Source organism: Gossypium arboreum, chromosome 10 (assembly GCF_025698485.1).
Source record: "Gossypium arboreum isolate Shixiya-1 chromosome 10, ASM2569848v2, whole genome shotgun sequence".
Taxonomy (NCBI): domain Eukaryota; kingdom Viridiplantae; phylum Streptophyta; class Magnoliopsida; order Malvales; family Malvaceae; genus Gossypium; species Gossypium arboreum.
In genome coordinates, this window is record NC_069079.1 from 22571568 (window position 1) to 22584658 (window position 13091).

The window sequence follows — 13091 nt, forward strand, 5'->3', positions numbered from 1 at the left end:
GGTGCTGGGTGATTTCAGCGAAATTACAAATTCTTTTGAAAAAAAAGGTGGCAGACTTCAATCAGCGCGTCAAATGAAGGACTTCCGAATAGCGTTAGAGGATTATAGCCTTAACGACTTGGGATTTGTTGGACGGTGGTTTACATGGGAAAGAGGAAGGGTTTTTGCTACAAATATAAGGAAGCGTTTGGATCGTGGAGTAGCGACGCTGAGTTGGGTGAACCTGTTCCCAAACTATCAGGTAGAGCATTTAAGTCATTCCTTTTCTGATCATTGTCCCATTCTCTTGGACACTATGAGAACGGGATGGAATAATTATGGTAAAACCGATAACCTGTTTCATTTTGAAGCCAAGTGGTGTTTGGAAAATTCATTCGATGAGGTGATTAGGAAATAGTGGGCCGAATCTTTAGGAAGTGTGCCATGGAAACTTGAGGCGTTGGGTCATCAGTTACAGGAATGGAGTAGATCTAAAGCCAGAGATGATAAAAAGGTTCGCATGGTTCTAAAAGAATGATTGAATTGCCTCTACAGTCAAGAACCATCTGATGTGGCTGAAATCACGGATGTCCAATTAGATCTTAATTTGGAGGCTGATAAAGAAGAACTCTTTTGGGAGAAACATGCTCGTGTTAACTGGCTGAAGAATGGAGATCGAAACATTAGCTATTTTCATAAGGTAGCAGTTCAATGTCAGTTTCGTGGCCGCATCTCTAAACTAGAGGATGAGAATGGTAGAAGCTTTTCTTTGACTGAGGATTTGTTAAAGCTTGCTTTGGATTATTTCATTCATCTTTTTTAGGCTTTTGATATGGGTTCAACCGAGCATGTATTCAGTTTAGTGGAAAAAAGAGTCACTAATAGTATAAATGAGGCCTTTATTATGCAATTCACTGAGGAGGAGATTGTCAATGCTATCAAGTCAATGGCGCCACTAAAAGCCCCTGGAGTCGAGGTTTTCCCGCTATATTTTTCCAACGGTATTGGCATATTATTGGGGCAGATATATCCCTTTACTGTCTATCTATTCTAAATGGTGAAACTGAACTAGGAGAAATAAATAAAACTCGCATTGTTTTGATTCCAAAGGTTGAAAAACCTAAAAATCTATCATAATTCAGACCCATAAGCTTGTGTAATATTGTTTACAAATTTATCGCGAAGGTCTTGGTGATGCGTATGAGTGCAATTTTGGGAAACTATATTAATGAAGCTCAAAGAGCTTTTATCCCTGGAAGGCTTATTTCGGATAATGTGCTTATAGCTTATGAGGTTCTTCATTTGCTTAAAATGAAGAAGAGGGGCAAGAAAGGGGGTTTTGCGCTTAAACTAGATATGAGTAAAGCATATGATCGCGTCGAATGAGATTTTTTGGCAGGAATGATGAAACAGATGGGTTTTCATGCTGATTGGATCATACTTATTATGAGATGCGTTTGTTCTGTCTCTTACTCTGTGAGTCTTAATGGTGCTAGTGGTGCATGGTTTTCTCCTTCGAGAGGGTTACAACAGGGAGATCCCTTAAGCCCTTATCTTTTTCTGATTTGTGCTGAAGGATTTTCTACTCTTATTAAGGAAGCTGCACAAACAGGTTTGATGACAGGTGCGCCAATTGGTGGGGAAAGGTTTTCAGTTAATCACCTATTTTTTGTTGACGATTGTATTATTTTTGGAGATGCTATGAGGGAAGAATCTAGAGCGGTTCGTGATGTTATTCGAGAATACGAATTGGTTTCGGGGCAGCGGGTGAATTTTGACAAGCCCCTTATCTATTTTGGGGCCAACGTGGAATCTAGTGTTAAAGAGGACATAACCAACATGTTAGGGTCCGAGTGGCTTCTAATCCTGAGAAATACTTAAGATTGCCCATAATGGTGGGTCGAAGAAAAACACGAGCTTTTGCTAACTTTGCTTATCGGTTTAGAAAATGCGTTGAAGCATGAAGTTTGCGCTATTTGTCAATGGGAGGAAATGAGGTTTTCGTCAAGTTAGTTATGCAGGCAAAACCACTTTATGTTATGCAATGTTTCCTTTTGCCGAAGTCTTTATGTCGAAAGCTTGAAGGCATAATGAACAAATTTTGGTGGACTAGCAATAAATCCGCGAAAGGCATACATTGGAGCAGAGGGGAGCAATTATGTAAACTTTGGTGGAATGGGTTTTAAAGATTTATTTTTGTTTAATAAGGCTTTAATTGCAAAGCAGGTTTGGCGTATTCTTTCCCAGCCTAATTGTTTGCTAGCCAAAGTTTTAAAAGCTCGTTATTATCCTTTCACAGATATACTATCAGCAAAAGTAGGTTCTTACCCCTCTTTTACCTGGAGAAGCATTTGCAGTGCTCGGGAGCTGATTGCGGATGGGATGTTATGGCGGGTTGGTAATGGTGCTCGCATCAACATTTGGAATGATCCTTGGTTGCCTGGAAAGGGAAACAGTAGAATTTCAGATTAAACAATTGAGTCTAATTGGACTTCTGTGTATCAACTTATTGAACATGAGACTAGTACCTGGAACAATGAGCTGATTTGCAATATGTTTGATGATGATACAGCAGCTCGTATTTTTTCTATTCCTCTTGCAGGGAGTAACTCAGAAGACTTGCTGGTTTGAAAATTTGAAGGCTCGGGGGAATATACAGTGAAAAGCGGGTATCAGGTTTTAGCTACAGAGCACCTACAGCATACTACACTAATGTTAACAAGTACAATGATTTTTACAAGTCTTTGTGGGCTTTGCACGTTCCAGAAAAAATTAAAATACATTTTTGGAGGCTGTTTTAACAATTTTTTGCCACATTTTTGCAATCTAGCACAAAGATCTCTGAGTGTTGACATCATCTGCCCGCTGTGTAAGGCTGCTCCAGAGGACGCTGATCACTTGATGTGGTCTTGTTGTATTCTTCAGTGTGTATGGGCATCTTTAGACATCAAGGTTCTGTCGTTTGGAGATTTGATGTGTTGTAAGGAACGTTTTGTTAAAACCTTTTCTGCAGCAGGAGAACAGCAAAAGCATTTCATTGTGATAGCCATATGGAGTCTATGGTATCAAAAAAATAAACTGATACATGAATGGGTAAAGTTCTCTCTTTTCATAGCCCAGTTCGACTCGCTATTACAGCAGTTGTAGCCAGAGATTCAACAGGAGAAATTAGAGGGGCAGAAACTTATCTTTTCGAAAATGTTGTTGATGCCTTTGTGGCTGAAGCGAGGGCATGCGAAAGGGCATTAATTTTTGCAAGCTCGATGGGCTTCCGGAGAATAGCTGTGGAGGGTGATTCTCTGACGATTATCAAAAGGATCAAGAAAAAAGAGACGGATAAATCGATTATTAGGTCGATTATTCATCACATCAGTATTCTGAAAAATCAGTTTGATAATGTTACATACCGTTTTGTGCGCTGTATGGCTAATGAAGTAGCTCACTTGTTGGCACTGGAAGGTCGAAAAAGTAAGTTTTTTGGTTACTGGGTTGATGGAGTGCTTGATGCGGTGGAGGTAAGGGCGATGAAGGATATTTTGGACTGGAACCAGAGTTACCATAGTCTCCCTTGATGCGCTTTGAATAATGGAGAATGTTCGATGAATCTCCAGATCGGATTCAAAGCTCCCGTTCTTCTTCTTTAATAATCTTTTTTCTCTCTCAGAGGTTGAAGAAGATGGTCAGCTGATATTGCTTGAATGATTTTGCTGCTCGGCTTTGGGCGTTTCTTTTTCTTGTTGAGTTTGATTGTCCCTAGGTGCTTTTATTATTTTGTTTATGTTGACAGCTGTGTTATTTTCTTTGTTGTTTGTAGTTTCATGTTATTGTACCTTTAGTTGGTTTTGTGTGCTTTGCTTTTTCCTGTTACTGTTGTGCTGAGTTTTCTCAATCTTTTTGCCTTGAGCCTTGTGCCAATAAATATCAGTCATATTCAAAAAAAAAAAAAAAGGGGAGGAGACAAGAAAGCAGTGAATACGATATTATTTCAATATTAAATATTTTTTTAATATATAAATATTCAAGTTTATTTAAAATATTTAAATTTTTGACGAAATATTGAGATACTTACAATTGAAGAATCTCTAAAGTGTTACATATATATATTTAATTACAAAATGTAAATTTTATTAATATAAATTTATTATTTAACATAAAAATTGGGGTCACAGGTAAAAAGAAAAATGGGACAAATATTGGATTCGGCCCATCAAGGAAAGCCCTAACGAAAGAAAAAAAGAAGAAGAAGGAAAACTGAGCCATAAACATCAGATCCAACCCAAAATTTCACAACCAATAAACACCATATATATAAAAACCCTAATTCACATTCCAAGTTCAAGAACCCTATCAGTTTCTCATTTTCAAGTCTGCAAAACCCCTAGCCAGCCACCTCCCCGCCGCCGCTCCGAACCATGGGCCGAGTCCGCACCAAGACGGTAAAGAAATCCTCTCGCCAAGTGATCGAGAGGTACTACTCTCGCATGACCCTTGATTTCCACACCAACAAGAAGATCATCGAAGAAGTGGCTATCATCCCTTCCAAGCGTCTCCGCAACAAGATCGCCGGCTTTTCCACCCATCTCATGAAGCGGATCCAGAAGGGTCCCGTTCGTGGCATCTCTTTGAAGCTCCAAGAAGAAGAGCGTGAACGTCGCATGGATTTCGTCCCCGACGAATCCGCCATCAAGGTTGATCAAATCGAAGTCGATAAGGAAACTCTCGATATGCTTTCGGTTCTCGGGATGGCTGATATTCCCGGCCTTGTTAAGGTCGATCCGGTTGCTGTTGCGGTTCCCCAAATCGGGTTCGGTCGCGGTGGCGGACCCGGAAGGAGATTTTAAGGGGTGGGTATCCATGGATTTGATGGGTTCTTAAAATCTTAAGTTTGTTATGCTTATTTTTGATAGTTTTTTTCTCTATAATTTTATGTTCCATTTTTGAACCATTATAGTTGTTTCAACCTTAATTGGTACTCAACTTATTAAGCTTTATGTGAACTTGTTTATGAAGGTATTTGAAGTGGGTAATTTTCAGTTTTTCCCCTCTGAATATCATATTTGACTGATTTGAATGGTGGATTCTTGTTCTGTAATCAATTATAACCAAGAAATTAGAAAGCTGGATCTTTGTTTTCGTTAGGTAGTAGTGAAGTAGGGTTCAACTACAATCTTTGGTGACATAAATTGGATTAAAAGTTTGTTGTTTGGATATATGGTGTTTGTTTGCAAATGCATGCTGTTGTTTGGCAGTTTTCATGTCGGGAATACGTTTTGATATAAATGAGTAGATATTTAGCCTACTTCCATAATCTTTAGTTTAGTGTTAAAGACATTGGGATTGGAAGGTGTTTCGAGAACTGCCTTAAGAGGAGAAATGGGTAGTAAAAAATCTTTGATTAGCTAACAATTTCCTATGAATGTGATTATAGGATGCATAGAAATATTGACTTTTTATTAGTGCTCTGCAGAAACTATTGTTTTCAGTTTGTACAGAAGCAGACCAAGCTTTGGCAATTTGTGTAACCTAGAACTACGCAAGGGGTAGGTTTTAAAATTTAAATCTGGGGTAAAGGGGTTGAAACCTAGAGCTATATAGTAGACAATAATTGAAAAAGGAAGCAAATTTTGTATGCTAGTATTCGGGGAGGGATAACGAAAGCAGGGTTTGATCTTTGTTTGAGGAGTGCCAACGAGGGTCTTAACACTACTTTTTATTACTCATGAAAATTCCATCATTGAATTAAGTTTTTTTCCTATAGATGTTGGAAACTTTAAGATTATAGTTCCGAGTCTCATCATATTTAGGTTCTTTGGAGCTTTTAAATTTTGCCATGCATCTTTTTGTTCAGATAGGGTGTTAACACCCAAACTGTAGCATATAGGGTAGCGTCGTATCACTTGATGTAGGCGAATCTCGGGTGATTGTGTGCCAAGCATAGTCTAATTTGAATAGACGTATTAGACACTTACGGCATGTTTGTTAGGAATTGAATAAAGTAGATTAGAATAAGTGTCGGAACAGAATAACTACTTAAATAGCGTAAGAAAAGAAGGTTCAAATAACGAATATGCCCTTAAAATGTATTTTTTTTTTTAAATGAAAAAAATCTTAAATTGAGAAGTCTCAAATGATCAATTTACTTTTAATGGATTAATTTATTTTGTATAAAATTGTGAATATATTCAAATAATTATTATACCCTTTAATAAATTCAAATTTAGATATTTTAGAAAATGAAATAATACCCAAAATTGTAAATATAATCAGATGGTGAATATAATTTGGGATAATATTTGATATCGGTATAAATTTTAAATTTATACATGAATTATGGTTTAATATATAATTGTATATATATTTTGATTTTGTATAATTTTATATATGAAATTTTGATTTGATTTAGTTTTTGTAAATTATTAACACAATTATTGATATAGCATTATTTTTCGTTTATATATTATACATATAAATAATTATATCTATCCAATATAAAAAGAAATTGATGTATTTATTTTTAGAATATGTGTAGTTAAATTAAAATTAAAATTTTACTGAATTAAAGCTCATGGATTCATACAGTTAGGTTGGAAGTTAATAACTATGACAGGAGAAAGAAGGCATTTCCATGAGTATTTACCCTTGTCTTTATACTTTGTTTAACCTGATATAACAGAAATTTAAGAAAAGTTCACAAAAAAAACTGATGCCCGGAAAGCTTCCAAAATCAATTCCAAGTTTTACCTACTCAATATTTAAAGAAAAAAAAACACGAAAAGGAAAAGGAAAACAAAGCCTCAAAATTTAACAGGAATAACCCAGATCTGAAATCTCAAGTCTAAACAAATAGGAACGAATAAATCTATACTCAAACCTGATGACCTTTGAGATTTGTTGATGCTGAAAGCCGATTACACCCTACAATGGAGGACATACACCCTAAACTTGAAAAAGAAAAAAAAAATGCTAATCAAAGGGAAGAAATATGGAAAAGAAGTTTTGTAGGTAAAATAATCCAAATCCCGTCAGAACACCTAGAAATAGTTTATTGTTGAAGATAAAATGTGAAATCTCAAACGAAAGATGACAAAAGCGAGTACAAAAAGAGAATGGCCTCTGGTTCTGGATTGAGAATAAGATTGAATTATGAGGACAAAACCGGAACATCAAAAAAAAATTGGTTATTCCGCCTGAGTAGAGGTGATCATGGGCCGGGCCGGGCCGGGTTCGTGCTGGGCCCAAATAAAATTTTAGGCCCGTCTACTAGGCCTGGGCCCGGCCCGGCCAGAAATATGGGCCTAAAATTTTGCTCAAGCCCGACCCGAAATAAAATTACTAAGCCGAGCCCGCCCGGCCCGCCCATATTAATTTTTTTCTTATTTCATTAAATAAAAAATTAAAAATATAATAAATCAAATATATTTAAAAACATAAAAATAAATATTAAAACAAATAAAAATAATACTAAAATAATTCTTAAAATAATACACAAATTAACAATATAATAAAAAATAGTTATATTAAAATTTAAAATAATTAAAAATAAAATAAAATATATATTAATATATAATTGGGCCGGGCAGGCAGGCCAGGCCAAAAACTCTTACGAGGCCTGCCCGTTTTTAAACAGGCCTCGTTTTTTGCCTAAGCCCATTTTTCGGCCTATATTTTTACCCAAACCCTCCCATTTTTCAAGACGCCTTTGGGCGGGCCGCCACCAACCCATGATCAGCTCTACGCCTGAGGTAGTACTAATATTTAAATATTTACATTATAGTAACCTTATATACAATTATAAATTTAAATTACATAATATAAAATAGTACAAATTAAAAAAAATTGACTACAATTGGATATTGAATGTTAAAGGTCAAACTTGACCCATATCTTAAGTGAGTTAATTTTTCTAGTTTAATATTTTTATTCAAACTTTCTAATTTCTGATGGATAACTCGATCGTGAGCAAGTCTAATTCAATTGCGACTGAATATTTATTTAATTTAATTTTAAAATATATAAAATTATTTTTTAAAAAACTACCAAGTAGAATATCCAACCTAAGCTGGGGCAGTTAAATAAAAGGTTTTCAAGGCCCGGCCCATCGATACTTGTAGGAGAAATAGCGCATGAAACTAACGTTAAACCAAAGGGTAAAATCGGAAGCTAGTATAAGTTTTGGCGGGAAAAAGAGCCGTTGATCATTAGATTGCCAAAATTTGGCGCCAAAAATATTCTTTTTCCCGATTTCGCCTTAAGAAACCGAAGGGTTATAAAATTTAAAAGACTGCATAAACTCATCATCTTTTTCAATATCCCTACTTTTCACACATTCAAAGCTCTCTTCTTTCCTTTTCTTCTCCTTGTTTCATCATTTGTTTAAAAAAAACCCATTTCCCCCACTTTTTTTTTTTTGGCTGATTTCAGTCAGAAACATCAAATTCCTCTTGGGTTGTTCTTATAAAAAGCAAATCTGTTTCTGACATTGGTTTGATTCCTTTGATAAAAAGAACCCATCTTCTCGTCTTATGTTCCAATTTTTTTCTCAGTTAAAAAACAAAGATCAGCTATTCCCCTGTTCTGGCGCTGTTTATTGTTCGGGTATTTTCTTCAAAGTCAAATGGGGTTCTCCGAAAAGCCACGAAATGATGGAAGATTAGAGAATGAAGGGAAGAAATGGGTGATAACCGGCATACCTTCATTGAAGCCAATTAACACAAAACCAAGTGAAGAAGAAGCAACAGCAGCTTGTTCAACAACTCCAACTTCAAAAGAATCAAAGATAGCAGACAGATTGCCTTGTCCACCACCTCTAACAAAGCGTAAGCCGCCTTTAAGATGCCACCGTAATGGAGTTAGAGAGTTCTTTAATCCTCCTGATTTTGAAGCACTTTTCAACTCCCATTTTCACAATGCCATTGACTTCCAAACTAGCTTTTCTTTTTAAGATTTTTTTCTCTTGTGGGGGGTTAGTAATTCCTTCTCTAATCATTATATTGGAGAGGAGTTGAAGTTGTACAAAGATATAATCTTGTTTTCAATGAGAAACCTTTATGTATCTGTAACGAGAAGTGCTTTAGTTGTTTGATTTGAACATTGGCGATTAAAAGAGTAATAGGGATATGAAATTAACTTCTTTTTATAAGGATTGTTTAGTTAAAGAATTTGTACAGTAGTTGATTGAGTTTAAACTTAACTAATATAAAAGTTGTTGTCAATGTAGAAATATATTTGAATAGATAAAACTGTAATTACTATTGTTTGACTGATGAAAATTAATTATATTGTAATTATATATGTCATATTTGAATAGTTTGTATGTCCTTACCACTACGCTTTTATGATTTTTGAACCAATTGAATAAATTAAAATAAAGTATCATCTAACTTGAAATTTTAATATAGTTTATTTATAATATAAGTCTTGTTGTAACTTTATAAAATACATGTAATTATAGTTATATTTTGATTTTTATAACTTGTTAATGCATGTTTGTCCATATTCATGTGTTTATGCTTCTAATATAAAATTTATAACTTGTATAAAAATAATTGGATTCGGGTGTTTGAAAGTTATGATTATTTGTGAAGTTATAGTTGTAATACCTTTAACTCATATCCGTCGCCGAAATAGAATTATCAAGCATTATCAGAGTTCACAAATCAAGTACAAACATTTTATACCATTTCTCATTTATATCAAAAATCAATCATAAACAACCATATTTTCTCTTATATGAGCATTCGAGACCCAAAATATTCAATAATAATAAGTTGGGACTAATCTGGGTACTTAGAGAATTTTTTGTAAAATTTCAAAATTTTCCTAGATGCAGGGTGCACACATCTCTGTGGTCAGGCCATGTGGCTCACACGATCAATAGACACGCCCATGTCACAGGTTATGTGTGCATTCAAAATAGGGCACACGGTCGTGTCTCAGCCCGTGTTAGTACCTGTGTAACTCTCTAACTTGGGTCACACGGCCAAGTTACATAACCGTGTGCTAGGTAGTGTGTAAGTGCAGGGGTTACACGGCCAAGCCACACGTTTGTGTGCCAGGCCGTGTGATCAATTTTGAGCATTTTGTTTTAAAATTTTAAAGATGCAAGGAACACATGGCTAAACCACACGCTCATGTATTAAGTCGTGTGTCACACACGACTGAAACACACGCCCATGTCTCTACCTGTGTGGACGAAATAAGGCCATTTCTAAGCCATATTTCTCACCCATTCGGTATTCCACCTACATTAATATTTTAATACATTCAATAACCAATCCAATACATTTAAACTAAACCAAAACTAGGTCATAATCATGTCATATACTTCATTTTTCAACAATCAAATTTATCATATTAATCAAAACATCTATTTGCTTACTTATACCAACTATACTATCTCATCTCATGTATCAATATGCCTATAACTTATTCCTCACCCAACCATATCAAGCACAACAAACATGAAAAACCACACTTATATATACATAACAAAAGTATGTCTAACTCAAGTCATTCCAATGGCTATTTATAACCAAAACACATATTTATCATCAAATACCCATTTGCACTTATACATACCATTATACCAAAATCTAGTTCTTTACATATACCGAAATGAGCTGAAGGAAAGTGTGTTGATGCTTCGACTAGCTTCTAACCACTTCGAACTTCCGAATTGCTACAAAACAGAAGAAATAAAAAAATTAAGCATTTAATGCTTAGTAAGGTCACATAATAGGAAATTAACTTACCATTTAATCACATTAAAGGTAAGCACACAAAACATATTCCAAACAACTTGACCAAAAGCCTAAACACATCATTGTCAACATGTTAGTTATGTATTACATAGAAATATCAAGGGACATATATGAGCTCATAACAATAAAATTGTCATATACATATACTTTTCATATCATGGATTCATATAACATGTACAAACCATTTCCATGTATTGCAGATATATTCAATAATAATCCATTCCAAATCCATATTATCTCATATCAGAACTTTGGCCGTTAAACCATTTAAAATCTCGATGGATACAAGGGTAGTACACACAAAATGTATAAAACTGTAATACGTCAATTTATATTCAGAAATGCTCATACGAGCACATAAACGGGAAGCTCTTTCTCTTGAGCCAAATAACGAGAAGCTCATGTGAGCCTTGTAACGGAAAGCTTATCTAGGCCGTATAAGGGGAAATTCATAAGAATCATAATCAAGAAGCTCATGCGAGCCAATAACGGGTAGCTCTGAAGAGTCATTAATTAGGAAGCTCACAAAGAGCCTTTAATCGAGGAGCTCACGAAGCACCATATATCGGGATACTCATAAGAGCTGTGGTGTATCTACAACACATGCAGAATCACAACCAAATCGGGAAGCTTGCAAGAACCATATAACGGGAAGCTCGAGAGGGCTAATAACGAGACTCTCTTTTAAGCTATGGTGTGTCTACAACATATACAGGATCACAACCAATTTGGGAACCCTGTATCCATCGAATCTCATTTATCCAAACGAGACTTATTATTTATCAGGTATTATCAGATATGTGATCAATTTCATACATACGACATTTAAACAATTTACATATACAACATCCAATTCAAACATATAAATATACACAATTTAGTTACATGAACTTACCTTGAAAAGTGTTCGTGAATTGTAATCTAATAATTCGATACTTTTTTTTCCTCGTTCCAATTCTGTATTTGGTCTATCCGTATCTATATGAGTAAAATTAGCTCAATTTAATACAATTCATATTCAATTCACATCTTAGGCAAAATTACTACTTTGCCCCTATACTTTTATTTAATTACGATTTCGCCCGTAGGCTTAGAAAATGAAATTCATTCAATCTAACCCTTATTCCAAGTCTAACTAATTTTTACATGTAATATTAATAGCCAATGTATTTCATAAAATTCAAAATTTTTCCATGAATTTTACATCTTTACAATTTAGCCCCTAAATCATAATTTCATCAAAATTTACTTTAGAAAAGTTGTTTATCTATCAACAACCTTTCATTTTCTACCATAAATTTCATAATTCATACATACTCATCCATAGAAAAACCTTATTACTTTGATAACCATGCAAATTAATTCCCGAGATAGCTAGATTAAGCTATTACGATCTCGAAAATATAAAAATTACTAAAAATGAGACTTGAATACTCACCTAATTGAGCCAAATAAGCTTGCTACCTTCAAGCTCTTTCAGCTAGGGTTTCCATGTAAAAAATATTTGGGAAAGATAATGAAAAAGAAGATATTTTCTTTATTTAATCATTTATCATATTTATTTTTTTTACTTTCCAATTTTGTTCTTTTCTTTATTTAATTTTCCATGGATGACTAAGCATATTTATCTACTAACTCATCTTAATGGTCTATTTGTTCCATATAAGAACCTCAACTTTTGAATTCCATAGCTATTTGATACCTATAGCTATTAGAACTCAACTTTTGCATTTTATATAGTTTGGTCTTTTATCAAATTAGACATGTAATCGGTAAAATTTTCTTAATGGAATCTTTATACAACATTCCTATTATAATATAGACCATGCAATAATATTAAAATAATTTTCCTTATGGACTCGGATTTGTGGTCCCAAAATCACTGTTTCGATTTCACTGAAAACAACTTGTTACAATAGTGTAATCGGATTTGGATGTAAATAATTGTATAATTATTCCAATTCTCAACCTTCATAGAATTGAAAAATGTGATTGGAGTGCTCCAGTTATACCCAATCTAGTAAGACTCGCTAATTACGATAATTATCCAAACACGTCACACCTATGTAATTACAAGCAATTACCGTCAAATTTAGTTATTGAGTAACTTTTCAAACACGCCCTTAATGTTTTCATTTTTTGATGGAAAATTAATTGGATTATTAAAATTTTAATAATGCTAACATGGAAGTCTCATAATAATCCAAGTTTACTTTCTAAAAAAAAAGCAAACAAAACTCAAAAGTTTCAAAAAATTTCAAAATAGTTGATAAAATTAATAATATTTTAATAATTTAATTAAGTTTTTGTAAACAAAACCTAGCCATTTGATAATTTTAAAATTGGGAGCTA

The 13091-nt window shown here is 34.3% G+C and overlaps 2 protein-coding genes and 1 long non-coding RNA gene across 3 annotated transcripts; 2 read left to right on the forward strand and 1 right to left on the reverse strand.

Annotated features, from left to right (window-relative positions):
• Positions 1-4277: 4277 nt before the first annotated feature.
• LOC108487121 (40S ribosomal protein S17-like) lies at positions 4278-5028 on the forward strand. Its single transcript, XM_017791363.2, has one exon. The coding sequence runs from the start codon at positions 4392-4394 to the stop codon at positions 4818-4820; it is 429 nt and encodes a 142-aa protein (XP_017646852.1). The 5' UTR covers positions 4278-4391; the 3' UTR covers positions 4821-5028.
• A 1462-nt stretch (positions 5029-6490) lies between these two features.
• Positions 6491-7070, reverse strand: LOC128282656 (uncharacterized). Its single transcript, XR_008273010.1, has 2 exons — positions 6851-7070; positions 6491-6640 (listed from the first exon to the last, which is right to left on the reverse strand). It is a non-coding gene; the product is annotated as an uncharacterized LOC128282656 (long non-coding RNA).
• A 1211-nt stretch (positions 7071-8281) lies between these two features.
• On the forward strand, positions 8282-9179 carry LOC108488966 (cyclin-dependent protein kinase inhibitor SMR6-like). Its single transcript, XM_017793217.2, has one exon. The coding sequence runs from the start codon at positions 8594-8596 to the stop codon at positions 8918-8920; it is 327 nt and encodes a 108-aa protein (XP_017648706.1). The 5' UTR covers positions 8282-8593; the 3' UTR covers positions 8921-9179.
• Positions 9180-13091: the final 3912 nt, after the last annotated feature.

What these genes read in the sequence shown, in the direction of transcription:
- LOC108487121 (XM_017791363.2), top strand. Translation starts at nt 4,392, where the DNA reads ATGGGCCGAGTCCGCACCAAGACGGTAAAGAAATCCTCTCGCCAAGTG.
- LOC108488966 (XM_017793217.2), top strand. Translation starts at nt 8,594, where the DNA reads ATGGGGTTCTCCGAAAAGCCACGAAATGATGGAAGATTAGAGAATGAA.